Source organism: Piliocolobus tephrosceles, unplaced genomic scaffold (assembly GCF_002776525.5).
Source record: "Piliocolobus tephrosceles isolate RC106 unplaced genomic scaffold, ASM277652v3 unscaffolded_20, whole genome shotgun sequence".
Classification (NCBI taxonomy): Eukaryota; Metazoa; Chordata; class Mammalia; order Primates; family Cercopithecidae; genus Piliocolobus; species Piliocolobus tephrosceles.
In genome coordinates this window covers 2011675-2028418 of record NW_022302087.1, presented here as the reverse complement: position 1 = coordinate 2028418, position 16744 = coordinate 2011675, and the positions used below count along the sequence as shown (strand labels likewise).

Genomic DNA, 16744 nt, shown 5'->3' with positions numbered 1-16744 from the left:
ACTCCTGACCTCAGGTGATCCATCTCGGCCTCCCAAAATGCTGGGATTATAGGTGTGAGCCACCACACCCAGCCAATAATTATTATTTTTGATAGTTATTATTATTACTGCTGGTAGTGATCCATGGTATAGATATATCACGTTTTAACATTCAGCTGTTGAATGACATCTGGCTTGTTTTTAGTCTTTGCCTATTGCTAATAAAGCTGTTATGAACATTCTTGTACAGATTTTTTTTAACTTAAGTTTTTATTTCTCTGAAACAAATGCCCACTAGTGCAATTGCTGGTTTGGACAGTAATTTCAAATTTGAATTTTTAAGAAACTACCAAACTGTTTTACAAAGTAACTGGACAATTTTACATTTCCACCAGCAATACGTGAGTGATCCAGTTTTTCTACCTTTTTTAACGTTACATTAATCCATGTAGACGGTAAAATTAGTAAATAAATAAATTACCCACATAAGAACAGCCTGTAAAAAGCCAGTTCATAAAGTCCAAAGGGTAAAAAGGCAAGAGGTATATAAAAAAGCCATCTCAGATGAGGGCGTCTCTCTGACTGTGTCTCAGCTCACAGGGCTTCCAGGTATGCAACAACTGCTTTATACTTCTGAAAAGTACCTGATACACCATGAAGCTTTTTTCAGCTAAATTAAATAATTTTATTTTTTATTTTTTTTCCAAAACAGGATCATGGCCTATAAAATGCTTCAAGTAGCCCTGTGTTCAACATTGCTTATCGGTAAGAACCTATTTCTTTTTTTTTATCATGTCTCCTACAACCATCAGATTGATAATACCTTTTGTCTTTTTAAAGAAATGAACAAACACGTTTTTATCCATAGGCCTATTCTACAGTACTGTGGAAACCAAACTATTGTAGAATGCTGTGGTTTTGAACGTGTTAATGTTAACTCTGTGTGTGTGATCATTTTATTTCTAATTATATATTAACATGATACTGTTGCTAAGAAGTCTAATTGCTGCCTCCAAAGAAGTGCTGTTGTGTCCTTGAACAAAGAAAATTTTAAAATATCTTTGAGAACTATAATACTTACATAGTACCGTTATGTGAAGACCTCAAAGTACTTTGGGAACATGAATTAATTAACCTTTAGGGCAAGCTGTAGCTCAAAGTGGTGCTTTGAAGGCAGATCAAGGAAGGCACCAGAGGGCAGACGATTTGCTGCCAAATTGACCCAGTAACTCAGTGGCTTCTATCAAAATTGAACTGAGAGGTCATTTGTTTTGCTTGTAACAAAAACTGAAAATACTTACAAAGATATAAATTATCTTCATGGTTAAATCTCTATAATTTATAAATATTTCTGATGCAGATGCTTACATTAGAATAAACTTTTGCTTCTATGAAAAGCTTGAGACTCATGCACAAAAATTATATTTTTCCTGAAGCCCTTCCCACACATAGATAGATAGATGTATTTATGTGTATATATATAATAAGCCTTCAATTCCTAAGCATAGAAATAATTTTAATAATGAGTTTTAATCATCAATATTGCAATTTGCTGTTGGGTCATGTTTAAATCTGTGATTTAAACATTTTTAGCCAAGTTATTATAAGCAGTTGTAACCAAGGCATATACAATCATACATAATTACAGCCCACATCGCCGGATGAAGAAAGTGAGGCTGGCTCAGTTTAAGTGAGTGTCTCAGAGCACATTGTAATTTAAAGTCATGGGCTGGTTATAACTCACCAGTGTCATGCTTTGCTTCGACCACTGATCCTTGCAGTTGACTTGAGAGGGGGTAATGGTGGTGGATGCCTGCAAGGCTAAAGCAATGCCGGCTGGTCCACATTCACCTATGAATGCTGCAGGGTCAAAAATATCTGACAAAGGAAATTGTTTGGCAAATTTTTAAAGAGGCTTCAAAGACTTTATTAAGAAACAAGTTTGAGTTTACTTCAACTCCAACTGAGATACAGATGTGTCTACCTATAAAGACAACTGGCTTGATTGACTTGACTCTAAAAAAATAATAATTTTTTGTTATCTAGTTGAAGTTTATGAAATAACAAGTTGAGAACTAGAAACTAAGGACAGAGGTGCATGTACACTGCTGGGTTAGCCCTTCAGATCTCAGGAAGGAAGCCTTCGCTGCTTACAGATTGAGGAGACTGACGTCTTCAGAAGCGGATTCATTCATTACAGTAATTGGTTTAGCTGACAGTTTCTACATCATATAGCTCTAGAGAAGAAAGTAATAGCTTGAATGAACTTTCTTTGCTTCTTTTCCTCCACATTTTCTTTTAAGAATACAGCCTATTCATCTATACTTCTCTGAAGCCCTTTGCTTATAAGAAAACCACCATTTTTTTTAAAGTTTCTTTTCTTTTTTTTAAGTTTTCTCTATTATAGCTTAGTTGTCCAACAAATTACTTTTCTTTAGAATTTGATTTAAGGGAGGTAGGGAGAAGGTCTTATTGTCCATTTTCCTGATGGGAATGCTGAGGCCAAAAACAATGAAAGGCCTTATTCAAGTAATTAAATTTATGGGCAGAGTTGCCAAGTTATTTTATTGATTATTTTCAAAACAGTAACTTATACACATTGGAGCTGATTCTCTGGTCAGAGAATTAGAAGTTCAAGTGTTGTGACTTGATTTAAAAAATAAGCATATAAACTCTCTTTAACATTTAGGTCAAGAATTGCCTCCTTTCAGAAATGAAGGAGAGTTAAAGAAAAAAAAAATTTTATTTGCCTTCTTCTATAATGAAATCAGCAAATTTTTTTTTTTTTTTTGAGACGGAGTCTCACTCTGTCCACCTGGCTGGAGTGCAGTGGCGCGATCTCGGCTCACTGCAAGCTCCACCTCCTGGGTTCACGCCATTCTCCTGCCTCAGCCTCCTGAGTAGCTGGGACTACAGGCGCCCGCCACCGCGCCCGGCTAATTTTTTGTATTTTTAGTAGAGACGGGGTTTCACCGTGGTCTCGATCTCCTGACTTTGTGATCCGCCGGCCTCGGCCTCCCAAAGTGCTGGGATTACAGGCGTGAGCCACCGCACCCGGCCGAAATCAGCAAATATTAATGCTACTAATTTAAATTCCTTTTATGTGTCAGGGGCTTTGCATAGGCTATCTTAGTCCATTCTCATGACCACTCTGAAAATATTAATAGCTGCTAGGCTCCTCATTTTACAAAAAGAGGGAACTGAGGGCTTAGGGAATTCAAGTGACCAAGCTGCACGTCAATCAATGGTAGACACTGCATTCATGTCCAAATCCTACATTTACCACTTATGAGAACAAAACTCTTCTTTCTGCTACACAAACTGTCCCCTCTGGCACTGCAGTGCCTGACATGGGCTAGCAGCAGCTCACAGAGCAAGACCTCCTCTGGAAAAAGTGGTGGAGGCAGTATCGTAGCCATTGCTTCCACAAGAAACGACCAGCAGTTAAGAAGCTGGGTGAGCTTACCTGACAAAATTGAGCAGAACCAGGACACCACTAATGACTTTCAATGACAGTTCCTAGTTATACTAATGGTGAAGAGTAGCCACAGGGCATTTATTAAAACCAGACAGCTTTATATCACATGCAGAGGAAATATGGAAAACAGACATCTTTGAAAAGTGTTTTTCTAAGTGAACCAACTCTTGAAAACTATTAAGAATTATATTGGTGTTTTTTGTTGTTTCTCGTTTGTGTATTTTTTAAAGGATTCCTTTCATTGTTCTGCTAAAATGAAAAATAGATTTATTTTCCCTCAGCAATCGTGAAACCCTGATTGGATTTGGCAGCTGGAGTTGAACCACACATGAAACGATTTGGGGGTCCATGCCCATGTTGTTGACCTGCAATCAGATCTGTCCATAAAGTGCAAGTATGTCTTCTGGTTTTAGACAGGGAGAACAGTAAGCTGCCTTTAGTCTGTTTTTCCTCTCATAGCTCCAGCTCTTACTTTTCACTCCACAGTTAGCAACCAATGCCAGTTTGTCTTGAAAGATTTTTTATTTGCTTTGTTTTTTGACAAGAGCTTTTAAGCTCACATATTCTAACACACAACCCTGTCAGCATCTCCAATCCCTTTCTTTTTGCTTTCTTCTCTACCATAGGAAGACTAGCTCTTTTCAGTCATCCCTGCAGCCCTCCAATTCTTTAGAGTTCTGTATTCTCTGACACAGTTTTGGTTTATTTTAAAAGACTTTGTTCTTAATTTTACCTACTCACTTGGGCTTATGATTGATTGATACTCTCAAGAAAATACATAATAAGAATAAACTGGAAAATAATTTGGTTGGAAAAAAAATGTTGTTGTAGGAAAATCCAGGTTCTTGTCAGATGACCAGGAAGGATTAGGTTCGCAGACACTTTGAAGGGTGAAGGAGATGGAATTTATCAGGCGAAAGGGAAAATAGTAAAACTACACAGCAAAGTGGGCGATGGGTTCCTGTTAACAGGCCCTCTCGTATCACAGATTGAATCCCAGGTTCCCACACAGGAACAGGAAGGACCAGTACCCTTCCGCTGCAAACATTCTGAACTTCTGTAGCTCCACCCCTTCTCCTAGTAAGCAGAGCGGTCCGAGGTTCTCCGGGGACCCCTTTATACTTGGTTGTCTCAGTGTCATTGCTTATGACTAGGTTCATTGAGCAGTCTGGGTGCTGTAGAAAAACTGTTTTGCTACACATGTGGCATCATCTGTCATGGCACTGGAGATGGGGATCCCATCAACACATACAGGCAATGACCCAGAAAGAGTCACTATTGAACCAAATACAATGCTGCCTTTCGTGAGTTATGAATGTCCATGTCTACAAGATTATAAGTAATAAAAGAACCACCAGCTCCAAAGACATGTCCAAGGAAATTACGTGGCCGTAAGAGTGAGTGCCAATATTGTGTATGTGTGTTGAGAGCAGGTTAGAACAGATTTAAGTTAAACCCAAGTGACACCACTTCCTGTTTACTTTTCAAAATACTCAACATGTCAGCAATTGTAATGCCAGTAAAGTGGAAGTTACTGAGTTAAAAGGTCAGTTAGAAAGCATCCTGTTATACCTTTGTTCTTTGTTGTTGTTAGTTTGTTTTGTTTCTGTTTTTGTTTTTTGAGACGGAGTCACTCTCTGTCACCCAGGTTAGAGTAGAGTAGTGCAATCTCAGCTCACTGCAACCTCCACCTCTCAGGTTCAAACGATTCTCCTGGCTCAGCCTCCGGAGTAGCTGGGATTACAGGCGTGTGCCGCCATGCCCGGCTAATTTTTGTATTTTTAGTAGAGATGGGGTTTCACTATGTTGCCCATTCTGGTCTCAAACTCCTGACCTTATGTACTCCACCCACCTCGGCCTCCCAAGGTGCTGGGATTGCAGGTGTGAGCCACCCTGCCCGGCCCCTGTTAGACCTCTGAACAGGACACTGGAATATGAGAACTGGTCCACAGTTCAGCACCCCTCTCCGTTTTTTCCAGTTTCCTTTCATCCTCTTTGCCTTCTGTTGTGTCACTTACTTTATCTGCCCTGTGGCTTTTCACTTTTTGTCTTTTGTAAACCCCCTTCATTTTTCTCTCTTTCCTTTGATTTTTTTCTTGATTTCTCTCTCCATCTCTTTCCTTCTATTCTTCTCTTTTTCTTCACGTTTTTCTCTCATAACCCAAATTGCTTCTCTTCCATTATCTGTCTCTCTCTCTTCTTTTCTCACCAATTTTTATTCAAGTTCAAGCAAAGTGAGAGAATACATTCTACTAAACACAACTCTTCTGTCTTCCACTACACATTTTTGGGTCAGTGACCAACTGTAATGGGGAAATAAATAAAATAGCTATGCCATTGTGTGTAAAAATTACTTACCTGGTGGGGAGCGGTGGCTCACACCTGTAATCCTAGCACTTTGGGAGGCCAAGGCGGGCAGATCACTTGAGGTCAGGAGTTTGAGACCAGCCTGGCCAGTATGGCAAACCCTGTCTCTACTGAAAATACAAAACTTAGCCAGGCATGGTGGTCTATGCATGTAATCCCAGCTACTCAGGAGGCTAAGGCACAAGAATCACTTCAACCCCAGAGGCAGAGGTTACGGTGAGCCAAGAGGGTGCCATTGCACTCCAGCCTGGGCAACAAAGCAAGACGCCATCTAAAAAAAAAAAAAAAAACTACTTACCAAAGAGAATATTCAAGTTTTAGAAAATATGAACCGAAACGTCAATATTTTAGTCTCTCACAAAATCATAATTCCTTCGTTTACAGAAATCTTTGAAATTTTTACACTATTACTAAGACGTTTATATATCCTTTTTTCCAGATCCTCTTTTGTACTTTATTCCTAGTGACCATTTATACTTTATTTCAGTGCTTAATTGGTGTGTGTCCATAATTTTCTGGGCAGTTATTTCATGTTTTCTTAAAAAATAAATATTTTAAAGGCAAGGACTGAGACTCAGCTGTTCAATAAAAATAGTAAACAGTAAATATTATTGTGTACTTATACTGAGTGCTAAGTGCTTTCCTTTCATCATCCCATACGTAAATATCTTTGAACTTTAGGCAAGTCTGCACTGCTTACTCTCCATTTCTAGTACCAGGTATCAGGTAATAACCCGGATATCAGTATTACCTAGACCCTAAGGGAAATAGCTAGCAGTAGACCTATCCTATGAATCTGCCCAGATATTTTATGTCTTCTGACGCCACTGAATCTCATTGCATTTATTTCAAAAACATAAAGACATTGAAGGTTACATGTGGGAAATAATTCAGTTGTGCCTATCTGGGAATGACAAGAGCGCCCTGGCATGTGCTCTGTTTGTTTGGGGTTTTTTTCCCTCCTTTTTTAGTGAGGCTTTGAGCAACAGATTATTGGGTTCTCTAAGCTACTCTTTCTTCATCTCCCTCCAACAAATAGCACCTTTCTTCTTCGTCTAGTTTTGATCAAGTTGAGAAATAAAGAAATATGATTATGGAAGGCAATCGATTTCCTTTATTCCTGAGAAGGGCTAATTTGGAAAATGTAGCTTAGGATAAGTACATAAAGGGCCTGATGATTGGACCCCCAAATTTGGCAAATTTACAACCGATTGCAGGTTGCAGAACCAGAACAGGAAGCATGTCCTAGGAGGGCAGTTTACTCTCAAGAGCAGAAGAAAGAGCTGAGCTGGGCATGGTCAAGTTATACTTCTTGGATTTACAAATTAACTGAGGCACTGCCCCTTCCCAGGAGCAGGGCGCACATAGGGGTGAAGAGGGGTCTGGGCTTACCCTAAATGAGCTTCCTCTACATCAGGGAAAACAGACATCTGCCACCAGACTCTGCCCTTTAATTCTGTATCTTATTTTACCTTAGACTTTCTGATCTTTTAGATACATAGGTTCCTACCACAAGTATCATTTCAAGGTTATGTGTATAGAATATTGTCTTTTCCCCATCATTATGTTTAAAGAGTTTTTTTCAGCTTTCCATGGGTGCTAGTAACATAGAGACTTTCATTTCTAATGATGCAGTTTTCATTATTCTCATACTGCTCATTAGCCTGTGATGGGCACTCCCCACTTTGTTCATAATATGAATACATTTTTATCTGTTTTGCTTTAATTATTGGGCAAGTCTACTTTGACCTCTCTTTCACTTATTTCTGACTGTGGCAGCGCTAAATTTTTCAGTAAGTTCCTTGAAAGTAGTAGGAACTGTGCCCACTTAGCATATTCTCTGTGCTTCCGATAACACGACACCATGCATAGAAAGTAGTTTTTGATTAATGACCTATTTGTTATTAATACATTCCAGATCAAAATATTAGAGCTGGAAGAGACGTTAATGGTTGTATAATCCAGACTTGTTTCACAGAACAAAAAATGGAAGTGCAGGAATAAGAAGTGGCTCAATGACCTAGCTGGTCACTGGCGAGGCCAAGAAAAGACCCTGGGTCTCTGATCCTTCTTGACTTGTGTAGGGAGAGCTGTGATCCCAAATAGTGTTTGCTTTATACTCTGAAGTGTTTGCCTTGCTTCTACTGTACAGAATTTTCTGCAGAGGATATTTGAGAAATGTTTAGACAAAACATTTACAGATCCTATTAAAGCTGACTATGATGTAGGTGAAAGAAGGGGCATGTATAGGGAGTTGTAAAGAAAGAGAGAAAGATATTTTTCATAGCTGATGATCATGAAGTTTAAGAAAGGCATTAACCTGGTTGATATTGCCTACATTAAAAAAAAAAACACACACACACTCATTTAAAAATCAACAAAGCAATAAAACTCAGGGTTCAGTTTTCAAACCCCAGCAATATTATATAGGTTCACAAACGCAAAACCCTGGTCTTGCTCTCACTAACTTTCAAGGTTGATCAGGCAGAATGAAAAAGGGAGGAGAAATTTCTCAAGCAGAGAGGATAATAGCCTGCCCTTCTATATTACTTGCATTTTTATTTCCAGCTCTGCCACTGACTTACTATATGACCTTGAGTGAGTCATTTCATCTCTGCATGTCAATTTTCTCAATTTGTAAAGTAGGATAATAAATACTACTTTCTGTCTCTCTCATGGGTGATGTTATCATCATCATCATCAATTAAGATTTATTGGATGCCTGTTGGGCTTATAATGCTGAGGTAGGTGGTTTGTCCTAGGGAGGAGAAGGAGATTGTGATGGTAAAACATTTTCCATGAGCAAAAAGGTAAAAGACTTACAAAAGACAGAATTATTAGAGCTTAAAATAGCCATGGTATATATTTAAAGCATGCTTCTCTGCCAAGATTTATGCAACAGCGTTTTTTTTCTTAGTGATTATATAATGCACCAAGATGACTGTGGTACGGAATTCTGGTTTTACTTTTAGATAATTCCAAGCAACACTATCTTAAGCAATCACTACAGATTCACTGTATATCCTAAGCATCATTTACTTAGCACTATTTATTGTTTATTGATGCAATTGGATCTATTTTGCATAGCCACTAATTTTGTTTTGAAAAAAACACCTATTTATTAACAGAATAATAACACAAAAAATATGTAACACTGTAACTAACACCTTTTCTTCAAAGAGAATGATCAGAAATCTGAAAAGTGACCCATTAGTGCATTTCATCTAAAAGCAAAAAATCAAAGCTGGTTCGTCCACCCTGGTCAGCCCAAATGAATGCAAGTTCCTTCCTCCCGTCTTCGTCAAATCAATCCTGTCTTCCCATCCCACGTTCACCAGATTCAGGCCCTTCTTCTCTCTCATCTGGACTATAGAATAGCCTCTGATCTTGTGTCCCTCACTCTTCTCTTCCTTTTACTGTCTGTCCTTACACCACTGACAAAAGGATCTTTCAGGGTAAATCTGAATGAATAAACAAAATGTGGTATATATACATATATACTAAATACATAAAGTATTACTTAGTCTTAAAAAGGAGTGAAATGCTGACATCACAATGTGGAAGAACTTGGATGGTATTATGCTATGTGAAATAAGCCAGATGGAAAAGAACAAATACTCTGTGATTCCACTTACATGTGGTGCCTAGAACAGGCAAATTCATAGGAGTAGAAAGTAAAATAGTAGTTACCAGGGGTTGGGGAGGAGTTAATGGGGAGTTGTTTAAAGAGCAAGAGTTTCTGTTTGGAGCGATGAAATAGTCCTGGAGATGGATAGTGGTGATGGTTACAAAACATTGTAAATGTACTTAATACCACTGAATTGTACACCCAGAACTGGTTCAAGTGGTATGTTTTATGTTATGTATGTTTTACCATAATACAAACAATTTTTTTTAAAAAGTAAATCTGGTCCTTCCTATCATTTTCTTATTCAGAAATGATTATTAATTATTTACATTAAAGCCCAAACTCCTTGGTATGACAGTTAAAATCATTCAGAATCAAGCTCCAACTTACTTTTCCAATGTTATCTCTGACCCCATCTACACCACAACCCTACCTTTCAATCATATTGGCAAAATGAAAGTCACCGACCCTGAATCTTCCTTTGCTCCTCCATTCCTTAACTCTCCAGTTTTCTTCAGCCTGGAATACATGCACTTTGCTTCCACTCCCTTCATCCTCATTGTTGAAACGTAACAAATCTTTGAAGCCCAACTCAAAACGAATTTCTCTGTGAGGTCTCCATGACAGTATCAAAATTGCCCCAACTATGGATGGTCCGATCACAGTATGTCTTCTTTTAATTATGTATGAACTCTGACTATAATGTGAATTCTTTAATAGTAAGGGTTATTTGTTGTCTTACCTTTGCATGAAGTAGTGATTAGCAAGAGTTATTTTTGTTTATCTTTCCATGCAATGATGATAATCAGAGCAGGGACTAGGGTGAGAGAAGTGAGGAACTTATGGTACAAAATGTGTATGACCCTGAAAGTGAGTTCCTTGTGTTTTGTACCCCATGCTAGATGTCTCACATGCCTCAACTGAGTCTCAACCCTTGTGATTTGCTATTTACCTTGAAATCAGTAAGTGCATATAATGCATTCTATAAGTTATCTACTACTGCATAACTACTTTTTCCAAAACCTTAACAGCTTCAAACAACTAACATATTACTGCAGTTGCAGGGTCATGAATTTGGGAGTGGCTTAGCTCAGTGGTTGTGGCTCTGGAGTTATTATGATGATGCAGTAGAGATGTCAGTGGGGGCTGCAACCATCTGAAGGTTTGACTAGAGCAAAAACATCAGGTTCCCAGATGGCTCACTTATCTGGCTATTGGTGGGAGGCATCATTTCCTTGTCATGTGGTCTCCCCCTCAGGGCTGCTTGAGTGCCCTCACAACATGGCAGCTGACTTTTCTTAGAGCAAGTGGTCCAAAAGAGGGGCTAGGCTGAAGCTGTAACATCTTTTATTTCCTAGCCACAAAAATTGCACGCGGTCATTCCACAATAGCCTATGGTTACATACGTCAGCCCTATTAAATGAAAGAGGGGACTACTACACAAGAATATGAATAACAGGAAGTAGTAATCTTTGAGAGTCACCTTAAAAGATGGTTTCCACAGACTTGCTGGTTGGATTATACTAAATTGGATTACCTAGCAGCAGAACAGTATTACTTCTGGCGTCTGTCACTAATATCTCCTAAGTTTAAATGTTAACTAATTTTTTTTTATATAAAACTCTTCTATCTAGCCACCTCTAACTATTGTTTTGAGATGGTGAAACACATCATTCCTCTGGCTTAAATTTTTTTAAAAATGTTTCCCCTTCTCCCATCCGGCTAAATCCAATTTTTCCTTCAAGAAGGAGCAAGTGAAACAACTTCCTTGACCATGAAAATGCCTACTTGCACCCCAGCGTCTTAGTGCTCAATAACAACACCTTCTCCTAAATTCCTTTAGTGCAACCAAATCCTGTGTTGCCTCGCTTTGTTTGTATCTTTGACCCTGGGTCCCAACTAAACAGAAAGCCCTACAGAGGGGAATTTTTATGCTGTATAGCTTGCTATAACCTAGGTTCATTCAGAAGGTTGGTCAACAGAGGACTGTTAATAATGAGGTTGTTAAGTACCTAATGTAACATTACTCACAATTAGATGTTGTAATAAATGCTTCTTTATCACAATGAACAGATTGTATTGTTGTCACCTATAGGTCGGGAGAAAATGTGTTCTTCCTTTATATTGATTCAAGTTATAATTCTGAATGCAATTGTGTTTTACTTGAGAATGAAAATACAACACAGATTGTTAAAATTTCAGGATCTTTAAAAAGTCTGGATTTTAAAAAATTATCATCTCTTTTTTCTTCTTAATCCTGGAGTAGGAAGGAGTTGGAAAATATAAGGCAGTTCAATTTGATGGTGAATCGATCAATGCCAACAATTTAAACCACAGTGTCAGGTTTGGGGGCAGCCTAGTTCAAACAGAAAGACCAGCTCTATTTTGGAGGGCTAGGAAAGCAAGAATAAGATTGTTGACTGCCTAGTTTGAGCCAGATGGTTTATAGTCATCAATTTATCCAGTCCTTACGCAAGTGTGTGTGTATTATTATACCCCTTAACATGCAAGAAAACTAAAGTGCGAAGAAATCAAGTAACTGCCAGAAAAGTGATAGGGCTGGAACTTGAATCCGGGTCTGCAGGCCCCCAGGCATGAAAGGAAGCTCTGAAATCCTGCTCCATCCACCACAGAGCACTGGCTTTCAAGATGAACTAAATGCAGGTCAAATTGAGTGGTTAGCATACAGTGGTGACAAAGGGCCAAGGAGTAGCTGTCTCACTCAGAGCTTAGCTTTTCCCGAGTTTCCTCCTCAGTCCCCCAGCTGACCAAAGATCACAGCTGGGTCTCTTGAAGAGGAAACATTGAGATGTAAACTATTGCTCTAAAAGATGCTGTGCTCTTGGACTCTAAATTGCAGGAGCATTGGGAGCGCCATTTTTGTTGGAGGACCCAGCAAACCAGTTCCTACGTCTCAAAAGACATGTAAATTTGCAGGATTACTGGGACCCAGATCACAGTTCAGATGTGTGGGGAAACACACTGGCTAATCAGGTATTTATGTTAGAAACAAATGGTCCTTCACCATTTATCTTCTTAAATGGTAATTCCATTAGCTGACCACTAATTAACACACGACTAGCCTATCCCTGATTTTTCTTCTCTGGACACTCTGAGCTGCATCTACTTTTTCCTCCCCATGAAGTGGTTTTTGCCTGGTAAACTCTGCCTCTTGCTTAAAGACTAAACTCAAATGTCCCCTCCCCTCTGAAGCCTTTCCCTTCTTCTCAGGGCGACATTTGTCTTTCCTTCTCTCCCTTTTTGTATGCTCTTTCAAAAGTAAATAGCTCTCAAAATGTCAATTGGAATTACTTGTTTTGTGTACCCAGCCTACCGACCTGGACTATCTATAAAGGTAGGGTCTGTATCTTATCCTTCAAGGTGATTATTCTCGGAAACTAGCAAAAAGATTGTTATATAGTCAAAGCTTAATAAATTATTACATGTTTGTGTAGATGGATGAATGGATAATGGTCAGACTTTAGTTCACTTTCAGTTGTTCAGTAGCTAAATATCCTCTGTGATAATTATTCAAGGCTTTAATGTTGTTCCTCCATTTGCTTCCCTTTTGTACATTTTCCTATTCATTTGCATTATTGCTGCAAAAAAAAACAAAGAAGAAACTTGCATTGGCCTTTTTTATTCTATGTTTACTTTTCTGGTAGAAGAAGACATTAAAACTCCAGGCCAAATGAAATTGCTGAATTATCTGAGGATTTCAATTATTCATGATCTCCCTCTTACAATTTAGCAATTTAGGAAACAAAGCTGTATACTGAATGAATTAATTCCTTCACTTATTCTTTCTCTCTTTCCACATATCTCAGGCTCTGATTATCATCAGGCATGAGGACTATATAAAGCCATAAAAAGTTGAATGTCCTTGTTTTCATGGGACCTTGATCCTGTCCTTACTCCACATAACTGGGTCTTAACTGGTCTACCAGGATCTGCTTGTTTTGCACTTGCTGATGAAAACCATTAACTGAATAATGCATCTAGTTTTATGGCTGTTTTTGTCCAATAGGCATTATTTAGCATTATTAAAACAAGACATTGTTTATTTGGTCAATTAAGTAATTAAGTAGGCTGGTAGACTGTGTCTTCTTTATAGAATGTTGACATTTTCAGGTACACTCCTGCCTCTACTTGTAGACCAGTTTTGTACCAACTGACAGACACTATGTAATGTAGCAAAACTCTACCACATCGGTTTATACTGTGGCCCCACAAGTCCTGTAAAATATCTGAGCATTGAAATAAACAGATTATTAAAAGTATGAAAACCAAAATCTATCGGTATAAATCTTCCATTATATTTTTCTCATCTTTTAGGCATAGCTGTATGATAATCAGAATAACTGATACAAGATATGTTCTACACATTCAGAGATCATGACTTGTGTTTCCTTTTCTTGCAGGCTCGTGAAATGTGGATTGCTTTGAAAACAACAGCACAGTATTATTTGGATGTGAATACCTTCACCTTTGACATGTCTGTTGCCCAGTAAATATGTTTTTCTGGTTAAAGCAGGAGGATGAAGATGGTGGAAGTTGGAATGGCATTGCGCCAAAACCATGGGTTTTGGAGACCTGAGGGTATATCCATGCTGTTTACTACATTATTTCTTATGTCTGTCTCAAAGTTGTTGAAAAGAGTAATTATGAAAACCGATGTAGAAACCTGGAATAGGACATTCTCAATAAATGGTAGTCCTCAAAAAAAGAACTTTAAAAGAAAAAGGCTGTAGTAATAACATTTACCAAAAAGATAGCATTTATGGGAAAAGGAAAGCGAAAACAAACCAAAAAAAAGTAGTCTCATTAAACCACTCTGTTCATAGTTTTTACTGTCTATTGCCTCTTCTTTGAGAGAGTTTTTTAATTCAAAGAGGGGCAGGGAGCTCTCAAATGGAGCTGATCTTCTCTCTTCTTTGGTGCTTGTCACCTTCTTAAGTCAGTCTATTTTAAAACCATGATTTTGAAACGTTTTTCATCAAAGATGTACTGCTGAATGGAGAATACAGCCTTAACTTATATAACACAGTAGATAGTGGCTAGGAACTTAATGAAGTCATTCACTTGTAAGTGCAAACTTCCTTCGAAGTTTTGTAAAATATTTGTAAGTTTTGCATTCTGCTCCATAAGGTATTGATGTTTGTTTTAATATGAAATAGCAGTTTTGACTCACTGACCAGGCACATTTTATAATTTTTTCAAATAAAACTGAAAAATTGGCCATAGGGAAAAGTGGACTGCATTTATCCTGTAACTTTCCTTATATTCATGGATTACCACCTCAGTTTGGGAAGCACTGAGATGATATAACTAATTGCCAAGATTGCCCCCCCACCCCAAAATCACAGGTAAATGGAATTTTTGTCTTCAGGAGTCTGTCTATCTCCATTCTCTATTCTCTACTTCAGTTGTTCTCTATAACAATTTATTTTGAACTTTTAAGGTAAATGGAAACATTTCCTTAAGACCTTAGTTGATCTTATGTGGTCTTAAAACAATCTTAAGCACTTTTGAGTAAATCAGAAAAATGAAATGCCAAGAAGCTGTACTGGAAGGACTTTGGCCTCAGCAATTTCTTCTCCAAAAGGACACTGACAGCTGCTCAGCATACCGCATTTCCCATCCTACGGCCTAGAGGTGTTTTCAGTGAGAAATTTAAGGCTAATTTATAACTTATTAAGTTAACTGCTATCCATTTCCAATAAATATAAACAGATTTTTAAATTACATCTGAACAAACAAAACAAAGATGATGAATCATTTGGTTTTGCAGTGGGAAATAAGTTTGAGATTGTACATAAATATATCTTCAGTGTTTTAACAATAATATACATTTTACTAACACAAAGTTTCATTTAATTATTTAATAAAAAATTGAGAATGCCTGTGTATTAGGGTTCTCCAGAGAAACAGAACCAATAGGATATGTATACATAGAGATACTCCTGAACTTACGATGGAGTTACATCCCAATAAACCCATCACATGCTGAAAATATCATAAGTCAAAAGTGCATTTAATACACCTAACCTACCCAACCTCATAGCTTTGCCTAGCCCACTGATATGGTTTGGCTCTGTGTTCCCACTCAAATCTCATGTTACATTGTAATTCCCATGGCCGGGCACAGTGGTGCACGCCTATAATCCCAGCACTTTGGGAGGCTGAGACAGGCAGATCACCTGAAGTTGGGAGTTCGAGAGCAGCCTGACCAACATGGAGAAACCCTGTCTCTACTAAAAATACAAAATTAGCCAGGCGTGGTGGCACATGCCTGTAATCCCAGCTACTTGGGAGGCTGAGGCAGAAGAATTGCTTGAACCTGGAAGGCGGAGGTTGCGGTGAGCCGAGGTTGTGCCATTGCACTCCAGCCTGGGCAACAAGAGCGAAACTCCATCTCAAAAAAAAAACAGAAAATTGTAATTCTCAGTGTTGGTGGCAGGGCCTAGTGGGAGGTGCAGAGATCATGGGGGTGGTTTCTAATGATTTAGCACTATTTCCTTAGTGCTGTCTTGTGACAGAGTTCTCACAAGATCTGGTTATTTAAAAGTATGTAGCACCTCTCCTTAGCTCGCTGTCTCCTGCCACCGTGTGAAGAGTTGCTTGCTTCCTCTTCACCCTTCCGCCATGATTGTAAGTTTCCTGAGAACTTCCCAGTCATGCCTTCTGCACAGCCTGTGGAAGTGAGTCAATTAAACCTCTTTTCTTTATAAATTATCCAGTCTCCTTATTGCAGTGTGAAAATGTACTAAACATACTTAAACATACTCAGAACACGTACCTGGGCTTACAGTTGGGCAAAATCGTCTGGCAACACAGTCTACTATAGAGTGCTGTGTTTGTGTGGCTGATTGGGAACCATGGCTGGCTGCTGCTACCCAGCATTGGGAGAGAGTTCTGTACCACATATTGCTAGCCTGGGAAAAGATCTAAATTCAAAATTCAAAGTAGGGTTTCTATTGAATATGTGTCACTTCCACACCATAATTAAGCTGAAAAATTTTAAGTTGAACCATAGTAAATAGAGGACTGACTGTAAAGAGAAAGAGATTGATTTTAGGGATTGACTCACGTGATTATGGAGGCAGACAAGTCCAAAGTCTTCAGGGTGGGCAGGCAGGCTTTAGGCCAGGGAAGAGCCCACGCTGCATTTAACACCCAACGCAGTCTGCTGGCAAAATTCCCTCTTCCTTACGATAGGTCAGTCTTTTGTTCCTTCCAAGACTTCAACTGATTAAATAAGACTCATTCATATTATACAGGATAATCTGCTT

The 16744-nt window shown here is 38.5% G+C and overlaps 1 protein-coding gene across 2 annotated transcripts; it reads left to right on the top strand.

Annotated features, from left to right (window-relative positions):
- The first annotated feature begins 565 nt into the window (after positions 1-565).
- On the top strand, positions 566-15460 carry CUNH3orf85 (chromosome unknown C3orf85 homolog). Of its 2 annotated transcripts, XM_026456803.2 has the most exons (4): positions 572-588; positions 692-744; positions 12313-12446; positions 13874-15460. In XM_026456803.2, exons 2-4 carry the CDS (start codon positions 696-698, stop codon positions 13961-13963), a joined length of 273 nt encoding a protein of 90 aa, XP_026312588.1. In that variant the 5' UTR covers positions 572-588; positions 692-695; the 3' UTR covers positions 13964-15460. The 2 variants fall into 2 exon arrangements, 1 of the variants encoding a protein (XP_026312588.1); XR_004228713.1 differs by lacking the exon at positions 12313-12446 and having other exon boundaries at positions 566-588; positions 13874-14183.
- Positions 15461-16744: the final 1284 nt, after the last annotated feature.